An 18,648-nucleotide genomic window follows, 5' to 3' on the forward strand; every position below is an offset into this window, starting at 1 on the left:
CCCTTCTCCTGCCCTTCTATTACCGTGTCTCCATACGCAACATCTTTGCTAATAACTGCCCCATAATTCTAAATTTTTTGAGGAGAGCTGAACCATCTCTAGCTTCCCCCACCACTGATCTCTGCCTAAAAACATAGGAGGGGAAGAGAAAGAACTTGATTACTTTATTCCTTTCTTAAAAATTGCTGAGTTTGCTTAACGATATCTGAATGTTTTTGCAGGTTTTACTCTGAAACTGGATTTTTGTGTAAAAGGTGTATTCTAAACTCAGCATCTTCTTTAACTTGACATTTCTCAAACCACCTTTTTTTTTTTTTTTTTTTTTTTTTTTTACAAAATGCACCCTATTTTTTTTTTTTTTTTAAATTTTGCATGTGGAAAAATATCAGATATTGTGGAAACACTTCAATTCCCTATCGATCCCTGAAATACTAAATTTACGGCTCTTTACTGTAGCAAATTTGACGCGGGGTGTGTCTCGGCTACAGAAACTTGGGAGTCAAGCAAGAGGGTGGATGTGCGAGGTGGGCTTTTTTATTTTGTTGTTGTGGTGGTTCTTTTTTGTTTGCTTTTGAACAAGCAGCTCCTTCCATGCTTTACAACTGCAATCCGAAGAGCACACCAACAAATGAATGGGACTATTCTTGGGTATAGAGAAGTAACTGTTTTAACGCAGGCGTGTAACGCTCCTGAAGAAGAAAACAGAGCGTGTAGCTTGCTTTCCTTTGCAGACCATTTTAAAAGAACATATTTGTACAAATCTCAGCTTAATTTCACTTGAATGGGTATAGGAGGTGTTGAATGTTTAATGCATTTTTTTTCTTGTATCAGCCAGGAGCAAGTCAACCAGAGAAGAATCTGTTGCAATCACGAGGGCTTTTATTTCTGACGCTGTGAGCTGTTTCGTGACTCCTCGTTGCCGTGATTTCAAAAATAATTTGCTAAGGCTGCCTAGCAAATGAAAACACAGCATGGGGCCACTCCTTGCAATTTTGGGGTTTCTTACACAGAATTCACAGTATCCTAAATGCTCAAGTGATTATCTTTAATACGTTTGCACTTCAGGTGTACCTTTGCTTTATATTTTTGTGCCAAAGTTTTTTGAGCCAAGTCAACTTTTGTACTCTTAATGGTACAAGAAAGAAAAAGGTTTTTTGGGTTTTTTTTTTTTGGGGGGGGGGGGGAATTTTGTTGTTTTGTTTTGGGGTTGGTTTTTTTTTGGTTTTCTTTTTTTGAGCCAAACGATGCTGTTTCTTATTCTGCTGTGAGAAGGCTCCTGAAATTCCCGCTCTCTCCCGGTGTTTCTGGGACTTGCACCAGGACGAGTTACCTGGGGCGGGTTCTTGCGTTCCATCATCTTCAGCGAGCAACGAACGTAACTGACCGAACGCTTCTACTCTCACTGATGGAGTTCTTACGCGTCCCTAATAAGAAACACATTAATTTGCCCTGGGGTTACTCCCCAGGGACTTTCTTTAGGCTGCTCCATCCCCCTGGACCGGGCCGTGACGCAACGTGTGACGCTTTCCCGTGCTCATCGCCTCCGGGTCCGCCGGGGCGCCTCTCCTGGGCCGGAGGGATGGGTCCCGCCGCTGGTCCCGCCGACCCCGCTCCCGGCCCGGGCCCCGCGGGGCGAGAAGGAGAGGGAAGGGGGAGGGGGCGCCCTTTGCCCGCGCGGCCGCCAGGGCGGGGCCGGGGGGGCGGGGCCGCGGGGCCGCCGGGAGTGGTGACGTGTCGCTTATGCCCCGCCCCCGCACAGGGTATATAAGGGGCGGCGTTCACGCCGTCGGTCTTTTTCGCTCCGGGCTCGCAGCTGCCGCCTTGCAGGTGAGGCGCGTCCGCGCGGGGCAGGCCGGGAACGGGACGGAGTGGGGGGAAATCGGGCCGGGCCGGGGGTCCGCGCTCCCTTGGGGGCCCGGTGATCGCGGAACCTGGGCGCGGCCGTCGCCGCGGGGCTCTGGGGGAAGAAGGGGCAGAGGGGAGAGCGCACGTCGGGGAGGTGGCGACGCATCGTTTCCCTCCCCGTGATGCTCCCTCTGCGGGACTGGGGCGCGGGGAGCGGCGTGATCGTGCCGGTGTGGGGCAGGAGGCACCCGGCCGCCTTTCCCCCCCGTGCAGCGCGGGTGGCGGCGGTGTGTGGCGGCGGGACGCGCGGTGCGTGGCGGTGGGGCCCGTCGGGGCCCGTGGGCCGGGATGGGGGGTGGGGACGGGGCACGAGTGAAAAAAAAAAAAAAAAATGGCCGCTCGCCTTTCCTGCCCGCCGCCAGCTCCACAAAATGGAGGACGCGACGGCCCGGGCGGGGTGAGTCACACAAAGGAGCGGGGCCGGCCCCGCCCTCCGCGCCGCCCGTCCGGACCGCCGGGTCCGCCGCGCCGCCGCCCCGCTGCCCCGCTCCGCGGCCGCGGGGGGTGAGCGGAGCCCGCAGGGGGAGACAAGAGGGGCGCTCCGAGGGGACCCCCCCCGGCCGGCGACTGCCCGATCCGGCCCCTCCTCCGGCGGGGCGGGGCCGGGCCGCGCCGCCATCCCGGCCGGGCCTACCCGGGCCGCCCCGCGTGAGGGGCCGCCATCGCCGAGCCCTCCTTGGCCGGGTGGGCGTAGGGGAGGGCGTCCGCACTGGAGGCCTAGCTGCTATTCTCTTACGGTTTTTTTTTTTGTTCTGGGGAAATTCCAGGTGTCGATTCTCTTTTGCTGGAAGAAAGAACCTAACTAACATCCAAAATGGGAAAGGAGAAGACCCACATCAACATCGTCGTCATCGGCCACGTCGATTCTGGCAAGTCCACCACCACCGGCCACCTCATCTACAAATGCGGTGGTATCGACAAGAGGACCATCGAGAAGTTCGAGAAGGAAGCCGCCGAGGTGCGTGGTCCTGGGACATCCCGCAAAATGTTGGGGTGCGGGAACGAATAAAGAGAGATAATAGTTGCAAAACTTGAGTTGCAAACTGCTCTGTGGCCACAGGGAGGCGGTGGTTTGGTTGCAACTGTCCCGGTAGCTGAAGAAGTGCGCAAGTGTTCTGCGGCCACAGGGCGGCAGTTGGGTTGCAGTTGTCCCCGTAGTTGAACAAGTGCTGAAGTGTTCAATCCGCCATTACGTTAGTCGGCAAAGCTCAAATTGTGAAGTGTTAGAACAAGAGAAAAGTAGTCTAAATCTACATCTGTGTAATTATGCCCAGAATCATGGAGTTACCAGCTTCGGTCTTCAAGTAGATGTAGTTGAGGATAACATTAAGTTGCTCTGATAAGGTTTTACTTCTGAAAAAGAAATGAGAAAGGAACGGATTTTGGTGGTTGAAGCTGTAGAAAGTCTTACTGCTCGTATTTTTTTTTTTTCCCTGTGTAATCACAGCATAGGTCTTTATAAGCACATCACACAACGAAATGTAGCAAATGTTGGGCTGAGTGGCAGTTAGAGTGTGGGTTATTGCAGGTATTGCATTAGTAAGGGAACTTAAATTTGTAGAGGATACTTGATAGTAGGGCTTAGGCTCAAGAGATCCATCATAAAGATGTGTTAGTGCAATTAACAAGCTGTCAAGAGGGCTAAACTGTCAACAGGTTAAATAACAGAAGACAGTTGGCATCTCTCACTAGTAGTGCCAAGTGTATCTTGTTGCTTGTTTTACAAGCAGCAATGTTTTTTGGTATTAAACCACTTGCTATTCTTAGATGTTGTTCTTTAGCCAGTATTTGATCTTTCTGATCAAATAAAAAGGCGGGGGAAAGCCCAATTTTTAATTTTTATTTTTTATTTATAGATGGGCAAAGGTTCCTTCAAATATGCCTGGGTCTTGGACAAGCTGAAAGCTGAACGTGAGCGTGGTATTACTATTGATATTTCCCTGTGGAAATTCGAAACAAGCAAATACTACGTCACCATCATTGATGCTCCTGGACACAGAGACTTCATTAAGAACATGATTACTGGAACTTCTCAGGTATGTAAATTGAACTTAGAATTTCAGGAGTTCAGGCGGGTTTTTCATTGGTTGAGGGGGATCCCCTGACACCTTGACATGTCCGCAAGCATTATAATGACGGTGGGGTTTTTTTTCTTTCTTTCTGTTCAAAGGCTGATTGTGCTGTCCTGATTGTTGCTGCTGGTGTTGGTGAGTTCGAGGCTGGTATTTCCAAGAACGGGCAGACCCGTGAGCATGCCCTTCTGGCCTACACCCTGGGTGTAAAACAGCTGATTGTTGGTGTCAACAAGATGGATTCCACCGAGCCACCTTACAGCCAGAAGAGATATGAAGAGATTGTCAAAGAAGTCAGCACTTACATCAAGAAAATTGGCTACAACCCAGACACTGTAGCTTTTGTGCCAATTTCTGGTTGGAACGGAGACAACATGTTGGAGCCGAGCTCTAACGTAGGTTTGACATTTGTTAATAAGTGAAACAGGAGGATTACTGAGATCAGTTATGCAATAGTAAAATGTTTTTTAATATAGTTATGTTTGGAAGTGCTCAGGTCAAGAATTAGATACCAGCACTTCAGAAATTCTTACTCTGCAATAGTACGTCAAGAGAATACTAAGATATGCCACTTGGTCTTTTCTAGCCTTGTGCTATTGAAATTGGCAGACGGTTTATGCCTGGGCTTGTTTTTATTGCAGATGCCCTGGTTCAAGGGGTGGAAGGTTACCCGGAAGGATGGCAATGCCAGTGGAACAACCCTCCTTGAAGCTTTGGACTGCATCCTACCACCAACTCGTCCAACTGACAAACCTCTGCGTCTGCCTCTTCAAGATGTCTACAAAATTGGCGGTATGTGTTCTCTATAGTGCTTCTCACTTGCCAGCAACAGCTAATATTTGGGACAGAAATGCGGTTGTTTGCCCAAGAACTGTTTTTAAAGTGGAAAATGTTAAGAGTACTTGTCTAAAGTGCTTTCTCCTCTAAGGGTATGTACCCGTTGAGCCTGAGTTACTAATGTGGCTTCTCTTCCACAGGCATTGGTACTGTACCAGTTGGCCGTGTGGAAACTGGCGTTCTGAAGCCAGGCATGGTGGTTACGTTTGCCCCTGTCAATGTCACAACTGAAGTGAAATCTGTTGAGATGCACCACGAAGCCCTGAGCGAAGCTCTGCCTGGTGATAACGTTGGCTTCAATGTTAAGAACGTGTCTGTGAAGGATGTTCGCCGTGGCAATGTTGCTGGTGACAGCAAGAACGATCCTCCAATGGAAGCTGCTGGCTTCACCGCACAGGTAATTTTTGTAGCTGTTTAAACTGTAGCTCTTGACTTTGAAATACTAGAGCCTTTTTTATTTCTTAATAGTAGTCTAAGCTATGAAGTGATGTAGTCTTGTGTTGTGAGGTGTATTTGCTTGAAGCAAATCAAGTGAAAGGCCTGGCTTTGTAAGACGTGTCACTATTGAGGATTTCCCGGTGTTAACAATTTCTTGGTTTTCCAGGTTATTATCCTGAACCACCCTGGCCAAATTAGCGCTGGTTATGCCCCTGTGCTGGATTGCCATACTGCTCACATTGCATGCAAATTTGCTGAGCTCAAAGAGAAGATCGATCGTCGTTCCGGCAAGAAGCTGGAGGATGGCCCCAAATTCCTGAAATCTGGAGATGCTGCCATCGTTGATATGATCCCTGGCAAACCCATGTGTGTGGAGAGCTTCTCCGATTATCCTCCTCTGGGTAAGGCATCTCCTACAAGCGCGTTAATCCTGAATTGTGGAAAAGACACTCCTTGATTTGCAGTATGAGGATGTAGCGTGTTTTGTAAAATGCTGTTAAAAGCTGTGACTTGAATAGAAACTCAAGTGTAACCAGAACTTCGGGGCTACTCTAGATAATTATGTATCTATGTCCCCGTCCCACGGAGTTTGCTGTCCTAGAGTGGTATTTTCCCACTTTGTCCACTGGAATACCTGCTGCTGTGCAGGTAAAAGCCATAAAACCTGTTTTTCTTTTCAGGTCGTTTTGCTGTGCGTGACATGAGACAGACGGTTGCTGTTGGTGTCATCAAGGCAGTTGACAAGAAGGCCGGTGGAGCTGGCAAGGTCACAAAGTCTGCCCAGAAGGCCCAGAAGGCTAAATGAAAATTCTGTACATCAGCTGCCACCTCAGTCTTAATCAGTGGTGGAAGAACGGTCTCAGAACTGTTTGTCTCAATTGGCCATTTAAGTTCAATAGTAAAAGACTGGTTAATGATTACAATGCATCGTAAAAGCTTCAGAAGGAAAGGAATGTTTGTGGACCATTTGTTTCGTGGCAGTTTAAGTTATTAGTCTCTAAAATCGATAAATTTTTTAAAATGGAAACTTGACCAAAAATCTGTCACAGAATTTGAGACCATTAAAACAAAAGTTCAATGCTACGTCTCTGTGTTCTTTGGGTTAACCTTAAGTTTATAGAAAAACCTATATACAGTCCTGGCGGGATCAGAAAGGATGAATGTTGAGTACGTTTGAAAGTTGCAAAGCAAATACTCAAACTTATTGTTTCTGAAGAGTAGAGCAAAATTTCAGCTGCAGGTTTAGTTTTAACTGATCTAGGCCTTAAAATAACTTCTGTGGTGCTTTCTTCTAAAGATTTCTAGATTTGGGTAGCACAAATACTAGGCAACAAAGTATTCTGGTGCATTCTGTGATGCATTGAGTAAACCGAGAAAATTTTATATTGGGATGAAGAAATAGTGTGAACAAAACACATTTAACCTTAAAAAAGCATAAACAAAGAAGCAAGTTTTGGGTTTCCTTGTTAAGTCTTGTACACAGATTTTTCTAATTGCTAGCAGAAAGCTTTTCTGGGAAACTGATTAACTGTTGTGTAGATCTTTCAAGATTAAACACTTGTATCTAAAGGTTTTCTAATATAAAAGTAAGACATTCAACAGCTAAATTTCAAAACCATATTTTGTTCAGAAGGGTGCTCTGACACTTGTCGCGCGCTCTCTGAACAACCCACCATTACGGCATCTTGCTCAGTTTTTATTTCTAGAACAAAGCTCAGAGAGAAACGGGCAGGTATTTCCACCAACTTCCAACAGGATGGTGTATGTACCTGTCCCGTTCGGTGGTTTGGGATTTTGGAAGTTTAGATCAAGGGTGTTTGTGGGCTGTCTGCTCAGAGAACCTGCTGGTGCGTTTCCCAGAGCCACGGGATGAATGCACGCGGCGATGTCGGCACCAAGCAACGTGGCGGGACTGTGCGCTTGCCCTTCTTCTAACAACGGGGCTGAACACTTGGATCAAACAGCCAATTGAAGTGGAATTGGGTAACTAGTCCAAAAGATTAATTACTAAATACAAAAACATATCAAAACATTTTGGGCTCTCAAAACTACCAGCTGGAATAAATGGGGATTCCAGAATAGTCTCGCTTCGAATTGGTAAGTGGAGACGAGCAGTTAATGGATAATCAGCTCTGACTTGCATAATGATGCAGCTGTTTTACTAACCTTGACCACGGTTTCCCCACAGCATCCCCACACGAGTTCAAAAGATTTCAGTATCTTTGAAGGGTTATTGTTCCATGACACCGGTATGTTTGTTCCGTCTGTAACGCCTGTAATTCTCTTGTTCGTTTTCCTTCAGCTGTGTGCTTGCTCTGTACGGAACTCATAATGTATCTACCTGTACTGCCTGGATAATCCTGAACTGCTGTTACTTTCACTCTCTCTGTTTGCTTTGGTTCGATCTTTTCTCCTTTTCCGCTTCACCTTCTGTGTCTTAACTACAGTAAAGCCTTGGAGCGTTAGACGTGGTTTGTGAAGGTAGAGATGCACTGAGTACAGTGGAAGCAAGGGCTAGAGCGCTTCCGTCTTTGTAGAAGACACTGGAATTCAGGAAAGGAATCTCATTGTGATTCTTGAATTCTAAAGGCTTGTTAGTATCCCCAAGACAACAGGAGCTTTAAAATGGAGGCAGAGGTACCATTGCCATAATAAAGCTAAACTGTCTTGCCAAATCTTTGCATGCTTTTCAGTTAAACCGCTGACTTTTTTTTTCCAAGAGACTTCAGTCAAACTGGTTTGGCAGAGTGCAAAGTTCTTAATTTGGTTGAAAATAAAAAGGGCTTTGGCACGATCTGTGTCTTCTAGCTTTCTTTCACGTTCCTGCGTGGGTGCAGGGTGTTTGGTTTGGCCGCCCACGGCCGGGGTACGCCATACCTGCTCCGGTGGTTGCAGCTGCACTGCCCTCTCTCTGCACAGGGCCGTCTTCAGCCGGGAGTACCTGCTCCGGTACAGTCTTGAATTAGCTTGTAATGAGCAACCGATTCAAACCGAAGCCTTAAGGCAAAATAAGGTTTGAAATAGCACAGCAGTGGGCGTTGAAAGGAGCTGGAGGAAGGGCAGGGACCAAGGGCGGGCAGTCCAGCCATTCCCAGAGGCCATTTTCTTCTGACCGGCTGTGCCTAGACCAGAAAAACTGCAAAGTGGCAACTGCAGGAGCCGCTGGGAGGATGTTTCATGTTAAAATGTCCCAGCTGATGGGGACAGGAGTCAGCTTTGGGGCAGGAAGTGGTTCTGCCTCTATAGGAGGGGAAAAAAAAACAACCTTAAAGCCTAGAGAACAGCATCGCAGCTAACAGCTTCACGTTGTATGTGGTAAAAAACAAATAGATGCTTGTGAACGCTGTGCTTGCGATACTAGCGATTGCTTTCAAGTACTTAGAACCTCAGTTTTATGCTCACTGATTTTTTCTTTTTTTTTTTACTATTTTTTTTTCACTATTGTAGTCCAGTTTTGCTTTCTATGCACTAATGCGATGCCATCTCAGTTCTTTTTTTAATCTTTGACTACCTGGGGAAACTGTCAAGACTTTTGTAAACCAAACCGGTGAGTTAAACTACTTTGGTCAAACTTTTAATAAATGTCAATAGTTGAGAAACTGTATTTGCCTTCTGACTGCTTTATTTCTTTAAGTGACTTTCACAGCTGTCCTTAACTCTTTTCCATACTGTCCTGCAACGCTGCTGATGTTTACACAGATGTGAGAAAGGACGCTGCCCTGGTGATGTAGTTAGATATGAAGGCAGAAAATGGGCTAGAATATTAAATTTATTTAATTCAGTGTGAGTTTTATTGCTGAAGGTGGCAGTGGGGAGCTGGAAGATTGAAACGTAATTTCCTTTCTAGTTGATGATGTGTGCTTTGGGAGCCCGGAGGGCTTTTAGTGTGCGGAAATATTCCCAAAATGTATGTGGCAAGGTACTGGGGGACTGGGATACAGGAAATGGAGCAGCACAGTCGTAGCGGCTCTAGCCAAGTCACTTCTTGCTCAGTTTTGTTTCCCTGAGTGAATGTTTTAGGCTGGAATAAAAGGGCCTCTGCTCAGGCTGCCGCCCCGAGGATTTTTAATTGTTATCTCAGAGCACCTCGTGCAAGGCTCGTGACTGGGAGGGTTAGTTTTACTGAAATTGCAGGTGAAAGACTAATTCACGTTCTGGTTGTAGCTGGCTCAATATATTTTGAAAGGTATTGACATTTTGACAAGTTACTGGTGATTTCTCTAAGTGCATATTTTTAAATTTTAGATTTGATCAAGATAAAACCATGTAGAAACATGTTAAACTTCATACTGTGTGGGGATATCCTTTTCCCCGTTGGTGCTAAATGATTCAATGGCTGTTTAAGAGCAGCATAAATTCAATCTGGACCACAACTACAACTCCCCTGGTTTTAATTTATGGTGGTTAAATGTTTATGTAGTGCCTGGAGGGGGGCTGGGGGGCGGAGGAGGACACGGGAGGGCCGATGAGCTCCCGGCCTCCCCAGCATCACCCTGACGCCCCGTTCTGGGCTCTGCAAAGGACAACTCCAGACACAGCAACGCTCCTTTTTTTTGCCCCTCCCCAAAGTGTTTGTGCACTGTGAAGGATGGAGCCTGAGCCTTATTTATTTTAAAAGCCTCTTCCATGCTGGCCTAGGCCAGTTCGTTTTTCATGCCTCGGGCTGCTGCCGCAGGGCGTCCATGCCCGTGCTGTGGCAGGCCCTGGAGGATGGGTGCACGAGTGAGGGCACGGGGAAAGGACCCTGGCTCTGCAGAGGGACCCAGACAGGCTGGATCGATGGGCTGAGGCCAATGGTATGAGGTTCAACAAGGCCAAGTGCCAGGTCCTGCACTTGGGTCACACCAACCCCATGCAGCGCTACAGGATTGGGGAAGAGCGGCTGGAGAGCTGCCTGGTGGAAAAGGACCTGGGGGTGTTGGTCAACAGCCGGCTGAATATGAGCCAGCGGTGTGCCCAGGTGGCCTGTATAAGGCCTGTATCAGGAACAGTGTGGCCAGCAGGACTAGGGAAGTGATCGTCCCCCTGTACTCGGCACTGGTGAGGCCCCACCTCGAGTGCTGTGTCCAGTTTTGGGCCCCTCACCACAAAAAAGACATTGAGGTGCTGGAGCATGTCCAGAGAAGGGCAGTGAAGCTGGCGAGGGGTCTGGAGAACAAGCCTTATGAGGAGCGGCTGAAGGAGCTGGGGTTGTCCAGCCTGGAGAAAAGGAGGCTGAGGGGAGACCTTATCGCTCTCTACAGCTGCCTGAAAGGAGGGTGTAGCCAGGTGGGGGTTGGTCTCTTCTCCAAGTAACAGGTGATAGGACAAGAGGAAACAGCCTTAAGCTGCGCCAGGGGAGGTTTAGGATGGATATTAGGAAAAATTTCTTCACCAAAAGGGTTATCAAGCATTGGAACAGGCTGCCCAGGGAAGTGGTGGAATTGCCATTCCTGGAAGTATTTAAAAGATGGGTAGATGTGGTGCTGAGGGACATGGTTTAGTGGTGTTTTTGTCAGTGTGTGTTACATTCATGGTTGGACTCGATGATCTTAAAGGTCCCTTCCAACCCAGACAATTCTATAGTTCTATGACCCTGCTCGAGGGAGCCAGGGTCTTTGTGGAGACGCCTGTCCTGAGAAGCTGCTGCCGGCCAGCGGCGTGTGCAGGTTGAGGTAACTAATTTTGCCTGCGTTTTGGGCAACCCAGGATGAGTTTTGCTCTGTGCCTCCTCTGGAACAGTGCAGTTCCTTTCCCTTGCCTACTTTTATGCAGGTGGCTGCAAAACTTCTTACCAGCTGTTTAACATCCTGCACAAGGTCTAACTCAGTTGACTTCTCACAAGCCTTGGTTTATCTGTTTAATCCTGGATATAAAATGGGTCTTCCTTTGCTGATCAGCCAGTCTTCATTTTTTCCCCTGTCCCTCTATGGTTTGTGCTTCTCTGAGGTCCTGCTCAAAGTGGCTGCTCCATCCGAAGCCCCTTTCTACAAGATTTTTTTTTCTCTCTCGCCCTTTTCACTGCAAATTGCAAATTCCTGACGGCATTCACACCTTTGAGTTTATGATCATCATTTTCAAGTCCTCAAATTCATCATGTCGTTTGACCGCACCGAATAGTACTTTCTGTCTAGGAAATAACCCTTCTGAAATTGCAAATATTAAACAATAGCCAAACCGTAAGCTAAACAGAGGAATAAACTGTGACCATGGGAAATAACATTGGGCCAAATCACCATTTCTCCTGCTCACCCGGGGGAAGGCTGGAACGGCTTCACTTCAGGAGGAGCAAGAGAGCACCCAGGGTGAAAATGAGCTGGAGGAAAACCTGGTAGATGGCAACACCAATCATTTTCCAAAACACAGAAGCTGTGTTTTTTAGCCTTTTCAGAATCCTCTTTAGTCCCTTCAGATTATTTCTGCATCATAAATCAGTTACATCATTGTCTGGGTTTTTTTTTAACTAAAGTTACTTTCTCTGTCTGCCTATTGATAATTCTTTAATCCTTTATATTTCAAATATTTACACAAGGTAATTCAGATCTGCTAGCTTCTGTGCACCGATAAGGTGACAGTTGAACAGGTATTTTCCTCAAAAGCTGCTGGGCGAAGTACTGAGGAAACACGCGATTGCCCTACGGGCGGTCTCCAGCCCGTGGGTGGGGGGACGGTGGGGCAGCAATGGGGTGCAGGAGAGGGGGCTGCCGAGGAGCTGCGCCCGTGCTTAACAGCTCTGAATTTGTGCAGTTTTTGCTGCTTTCTTCCTTTAAAAAAAATACTTCAAAGAAAGATTGCTAAGCTTTCCTTGGTGAAACATCTCCCCTGGGCCAAATGCATGCTTTCAAGGATGCTGCAGCAACAGCTTTGCCATTGATGTGCTGATAGAATCGCAGAATTGCCTAGGTTGGAAGGGACCTTTCAGATCATCTGGTCCAACCATCAACCTAACTCTGACAAAAACCACCACTAAACCACGTCCCTAAGCACCACATCTACACGTCTTTTAAATACCTCCGGGGATGGTGACTCAACCACTCCCCTGATCCAATGATTGATAACCCTTTCAGTATAAAACTTTTTCCTAATATCCAATCTAAACCTCTCCTGGCATAACTTGAGGCCATTTCCTTTTGTCCTATTGCCTGTTACTTGGCAGAAGAGACCAACCCCCACCTGGCTACACCCTCCTTTCAGGCAGCTGTAGAGAGCGATAAGGTCTCCCCTCAGCCTCCTTTTCTCCAGGCTGGACAACCCCAGCTCCTTCAGCCACCCCTCATAAGACTTGTTCTCCAGACCCCTCGCCAGCTTCACTGCCCTTCTCTGGACACGCTCCAGCACCTCAATGTCTTTTTTGTGGTGAGGGGCCCAAAACTGGACACAGCACTCGAGGTGGGGCCTCACCATTGCCGAGTACAGGGGGACAATCACTTCCCTAGTCCTGCTGGCCACACTGTTCCTGATACAGCCCAGGATGCTGTTGGCCTTCTTGGCCACCTGGGCACACTGCTGGCTCATATTCAGCCGGCTGTTGACCAACACCCCCAGGTCCTTTTCCACCAGGCAGCTCTCCAGGCGCTCTTCCCCAGGCCTGCAGCTCTGCATGGGGTTGTTATGACCCAAGTGGAGGGACCCAGCACTTGACCCTGTTGAACCTCATACCATTGGCCTCAGCCCATTGATCCAGCCTGTCCAGATCCCTCTGCAAAGCCTTCCTACCCTCAAGCAGGTTGACACTCCCACCTAAATGTACCGATCCAGAACTTTCTCCTGGCTCTTCTGAGCAAAGCAGCCCGGTAACCTAACCCAGTTGTCCTTCTGCAAGAGCATCTGCCAGCTCAGGCCCAGCACAAACACAAGTCTGTGGGGTAATATGCTATTTTTTTTTCCATATTCCATAGGCACTGGAAATAACCAGAACCAGCTCACCCCTCAATCAGGGCCCTGCCTGCCCCGCCAGCAGCAGTCACGGTCACTTTTTCCCTTCCAGCCCAGTAAAATTTGGATTGTTCAACACAAAGGGACAAGAGCCCCAGCGGAGCCCGTTTCCCCACCCCGTGGCCCTGTTCTGCAGGGCTCCAGCTCCGAACCCGCACAGCGATGGAACGGCAGGACAACCTTCCCCTCCCGGAGCGGTATTACTGCAGGTGGGGCTGGAATTTAAAATAAAGTTTCTTATTCTGCTTATCTGCAGCCACCTGGGCATATTTTAAGAAAAACTCCCATTTCTTTCTTGATATCTATATGTGTGTGTGTTTATATATATACACATAAGTACATGTATATATAACATATATTCATAAAAAATTAACAAGGTGCCTACATTCTCTTGTTTTTAATTATTGCAGTTGCCAGACTTCTTAAAAATCTGCAGTTCCTGTTTTGAAGCTGGATTCTAAGCTAATTCCTTAGTAAATAGAGTGAACCTCCCCCATACGACTAAGTACTTGGTTATTAAATAATTATTATTTATATATAACATTATTTATATTATATTTACTACTATACATTTAGTTATTATTAAACATTTAGTAAATATGTAGTTTTATAAGCTGGGCTGCGGTTCTGCTAACAGGACATGGGTATTTTGGAGAAAGAGATGTAGGCTTGTTTCGCGTTAAGAGTCATCTTTGTGTAAAACAAGCCCTTAAATAGCCTTTCCCAAAGGAAAAAAAAACCCCACCTGTAGATGAATATAAGTATAATTCTAGCTTTGCTCCTACTTGACTTGTTATTTCTAGTAATAATAGCTAATACTATGTGGTCTGCTGCTAAAGTGCTTTTATGGATGGCGGTACTCTTAATTCTTCGGAGAAGGAGGGGACGTACGGGTGTGCACAGGGACCAGGTGTGACGGCGTGCTCCCCTCCAGACACCACCCTGACCTTTGTCTCCCATAGCCCTGCCCAAGGGATAACCACCCGTGGTGGTCACAATGGGTCCATCTAGACGTGATCATTGTATCCATCTCAAAGTGGTTTTGGGGGAGACAGATAACACCACAACAACCAAGGGCAAACTTGAGCAATGTCGGTACTGTGGTCAATATGCAAATATAAGTCAATCATCTTCCCCCCATAAACAGCGAACAGCCCAAGAGCCTTCAGAGCTCTCCTGCACAGCAGCAGGCTGCGCGCCAGGACCTCCCCTTGAGCAGGGACACCTCTCAAGGTTACTCCTCGAGGTTAAGAGATTCCTTGCTGCAACAGATCCTCGGTAAGTGACTAACTAATAGCATGCTAAACTTTGAAATCTCAGCTAAGTGATATAAGGATGGATTGCGCATATATAATCCTTTAGGCATGAACCATTGACCAAGTCTGGGACTAGGACTGGATCCAGCCCCACCAAGACTCCTCTCCGAGAAGTTTAGAAAGCAAGGGGGTCCTTCCTGAACCTCGACTCAAGGGGAGGGTCTCCCCGACAGCTCTGTCTGACCCTGGCCTCTATGCAGTAAATAACCAAGAGTGCCTTGCCCTCGAATCTTGTTAAAACACTTGCATTTACTACCACACTTTGTTAAATCCCTGTTCTATATCAATAAATATATTGCTGCTTCTCTCTACGAGCGAAGTGCATCGCTCCATCAGCGACAGCAGGGAAAGGAAAGAGCAACCCCGGGCAGGAGCTCTGCTCTGCCGCAGTCGCCTCCTTGCGAGGGTAATTCCTGCGCCTCATTTCTGGGCACGAATCGAGCGCTGAAATCCCGGGGATTCATGCCAGCCGGCCAAAGTACCGCAAGGTGCGGTGGGACAAGGACCAAACCTCGCGGCTGCAGGCAGCTGAGGAGTGCCGGCCACAGCAGCCCTTCCACTTGTAACGCCAAAAATCCCCTACGCTTGCAACACAAGCCACCGCCTGGTCATACACGGCAATTTTCAAGTTAAGCCACGTGCAAATGCAACCGAGGAGACTAGTCACAGCCTGTTGTCAGCTCCCCTCTCTTCTTGCTGCCCTGCAAGGCACGGAGTGAGCTCATTTCCCACCTGGCTCCGTGCCTGCTCCTCAGTTAACCGCATCAAGCGCTAAGTCACTTGGAACAAGGACAGCGTGTGCTTATCGGTCCCCAGCGGTGCCTGACAATGTGCCTCCTGGGGCTTGTGCTGGGAGCTGCAGCTGACGCTAGACATGAACACCTTCACCCTTCATTTCATCTGCTCTCCGCCCCCACCACAGTGTCGGCCTTTGCTGAGCCCTGCTCCTGCCGCGGAGACGCTTGCGGTGGCTCTGCAGACCCACTCCTGCAGCAGGGACACGCCGACTGCATCGGGACAGAGATGGGGAAGCCGAGGATAAGGACATATTTGAGCCTGTGGTTTACAGCTGACCACCCCAAGGAAGCATCACAGGCTGTCACAACATCTAGACTTAAGTCTGCAAAGAGGTGAAGAGGGGGCAGCCTCCAGCTTTCAGGCGAGAAGATTTGCCAGTGCTGCACTTCTTGGCAGAGAGGTCAAGGCCCCGGCACCCCGTACGGTGACTACACGATGGTGACTATGGAGTCAGAGAGCCTCTGAAGGGAACGCACATCTGTCTCCTCCCTCGGAGTCACACGTGCAGGGTTAAGCCCACACAGCAGTTTAGAAAGAAAGAGAGAAACAAAAAGCATCACTCGGTTCCCCTAAAGCATCCCCGTTGTTAAAACAATGGACCAAGAATCAATCCCTTTTTCTCTGCCTTTTTGTAATAGCGACTGCAGAGCAAGTCTCCCATCTTCCAGCTGAATGCTCCGTCCACCACTGACTTTCAGCACAAGAGGGGAAAGACACATTTTATTTCTCAGTAGCCCCGTGAAACCTGTGGCAAGAGATGGAAACAAACACCTGGCAGGACTCTGGGCAGCACAGGCCATGGTTCAGGGGGAAGCCCAGAGAGCACCTCCCTGATGGAAACAGCCGCTCTTGGGGTACAGCAGGTTCCTCCTGCATCCGCTAAATGGGATCTTGAGATACTTGTCACTGTACTGAGGAGCACAACCTGGGAAGCGTAGGCATCAAAGCCGATAAGCCCCAGAGCATCTAAAGTGACTGCAAGCGATGGCTGTTACTCACTAAAGTGCAAGGGCAATGCTCAACTAGGAGGCACGTCTGTACTTCCAAGGGTCACCAAAGTGGGGGACTAAGGCCAGCCATTTAGCACAGCCACTGCTGCACCATTGCAAACGTTCCGGCAGCACCGAAACCAGCAACGATTAGGTGGTGACAGTTTTCAGTGTCTCCTAGTGTAAAATGTCCTCCCATTTTTCTCTTGGTCTCATCTTCCAGGCAGAAATAAAGAAAAGATGAAGAAACTGGGCAGTCCAAGTACCCCATAAAATGAAAACTACAACAGGAAAGGAAAACAACAGTTGTCTTGAAAATCTGGTACGTGATAGAATGGTAGAGATCTGAGGAAATTTGGCTTGGGGAAAATTGCTGATCACTAGGCCTGTGTTCTGCAGGAGGGGAAAAAAAGAGAGACTCACATTGAAACAGGGGACACAAAGACTCTTGGTGTGTGCAACGAGTTAGGCCACCCTCACCACACATCCTACCCTCCCTGGTCACAGTGAGGGTTACAGCAGGACAAAGCGGGATTCATTGCTGCACAGCCAAGGAAAAGCGAGCAGACATCCATGTTAAGGGCAGGCTCCTCCAGTTCTGCCCGTCCCATCCTGTCAGCCTTAGCGAGACCACAGGACCTGTGAGGATCCAAAATCACTTTGTCTTCACGTAAAAACCAAACCCTGGGACTTGTAACAAATCCCCGGTGGAGTTAGAAAGCACATTGCACGATGCCTGCATCCTTTCTCCTATCTATTTCCTCTTTAGGACAAGTTGTGCCAGGGGAGGTTTAGGATGGATATTAGGAAGGAGTTATCACTGAAAGGATTATCAAACATTGGAACAGGCTGCCCGGGGGAGTGGTGGAATCACCATCCCTGGAGGCATTTAAAAGATGGGTACCTGTGGTGCTGAGGGACATGGTTTAGTGGTGAGCTTGGCACTGTTATAGGCTGATGGTTGGACTTGATGATCTGAAAGGTCCTTTCCAACCTAGATGATTCTATGATTCTATCTACACACGCTATTTATAGCAGATTATTTAGCCTTTCTGTGCTTGGCTTTATTAATAAAATGAATAGAACTACTTGTAGCCATGATTTCTTTTAATATTAAAAGTCTTCTCGAACAAGAACTGTTCAACAAGCGCAAGCTGTTGTGGCAAGCCCCTCCATACATGAAACTAATACCTGAGGAACAGCCAGTCCTCAAACTTGTGCACGTGCCAGGTTTTCCATTCCAGCAAATACGGACATCTTTAAGCCACAGATGTGAACAGAGGACACCCTGTCTTAACAAGGGAGCTCACCACTGGCCAAAGACCCACTTCACGCTGAAACACAGAGAGTGGTTGTTACAAAAGATCTGCTGGAAAGGAACACATTCCATGCGCTTCTGACTTAAATTTCTCCCAGAGTTAACTAACTCTCTCCCCACGTTCTAACTCTTAGACTGCGGCTGCGCATTATTAAATTGCTAAAAGTAAGAAAAGCAATAGCCCACTCCTCCTTCTCTTCCTGACACCGGCACGGCCCAGCTCAGTGGAATCACCCTTTGATTTACACTGGTGTGTGAGAGACCAGCACCAAGGCCCTTGTAGCACAGAAATAAATTTAGCACAGAAAGCCGAGGAAAAAGCATTTGCTTTTGCAAGGGGTGCGAGGGGTTTGCCTTTCAAGACACTTATTATTGGAAGCAAGGTTTTCCTGTCAAATGACTGCTGACAAGAACTAGGAAATGCACTTTTGAGATCGCACAATCTGCTTAGAAGTGAGAGGATGAAAGTGTCAATAGGGCTTCCTTCCTAGTCCGTAAAAACTTAGACCTAGTACATAGGTACATCAAAACCAAACACGATGCAAAGATAACGCAGTGAAGAAAGCGTGAAACATTCTTGATCAGAAGCTCTGCTGCTTTGAATAGGCAGAGAGGGACAGGATTCAGGGCTTCTTTGGATTCACATAGCTGGAATTTCAAGAGCACCACACCCAGAGCCCGAGTTACACTGCAGCAAGTGTAGCTGCCCTCCTTATGCTAAATTTAAAGGTTGAAATAATTCTTTGAGTCAACAAAGCTGAAAGGGAAGCAGCCCACAGACGTAAAGGGGCAGATAATATACATTAGCTTCTCTGAGCCATTCCGACATGAACCGACCTACAGACCACGTGTCCAAAGCTGTTCCGTACAAGCCAATAGCTGGGAACAGGGAGATGCTTTCAGGCAGGCAGACAATGCCCCAGACAAAGCTGGAAGCGCTGCCCATGCTCCTGCTGCATGACAGGGTCTCTGTCAACAAAATGCATTTGCTCTGACTTCTTTCTCTGAACAGGAAAGTAACCACTCACCCGGAGAAAATAAGACAGAGAAAAGTTCAGGAT

General features: G+C 47.9%; 1 protein-coding gene across 1 annotated transcript; it reads left to right on the forward strand.

The window, feature by feature from the left end:
* The first annotated feature begins 1,675 nt into the window (after window positions 1-1,675).
* EEF1A1 (eukaryotic translation elongation factor 1 alpha 1) lies at window positions 1,676-6,335 on the forward strand. Its single transcript, XM_063330161.1, has 8 exons — window positions 1,676-1,827; window positions 2,673-2,863; window positions 3,762-3,941; window positions 4,076-4,372; window positions 4,619-4,769; window positions 4,955-5,211; window positions 5,419-5,653; window positions 5,933-6,335. The coding sequence occupies exons 2-8, from the start codon at window positions 2,720-2,722 to the stop codon at window positions 6,055-6,057; spliced, it is 1,389 nt and encodes a 462-aa protein (XP_063186231.1). The 5' UTR covers window positions 1,676-1,827; window positions 2,673-2,719; the 3' UTR covers window positions 6,058-6,335.
* The last annotated feature ends 12,313 nt before the right edge of the window (window positions 6,336-18,648 follow it).

This window comes from Chroicocephalus ridibundus, chromosome 3 (assembly GCF_963924245.1).
Source record: "Chroicocephalus ridibundus chromosome 3, bChrRid1.1, whole genome shotgun sequence".
NCBI classification, from domain to species: domain Eukaryota; kingdom Metazoa; phylum Chordata; class Aves; order Charadriiformes; family Laridae; genus Chroicocephalus; species Chroicocephalus ridibundus.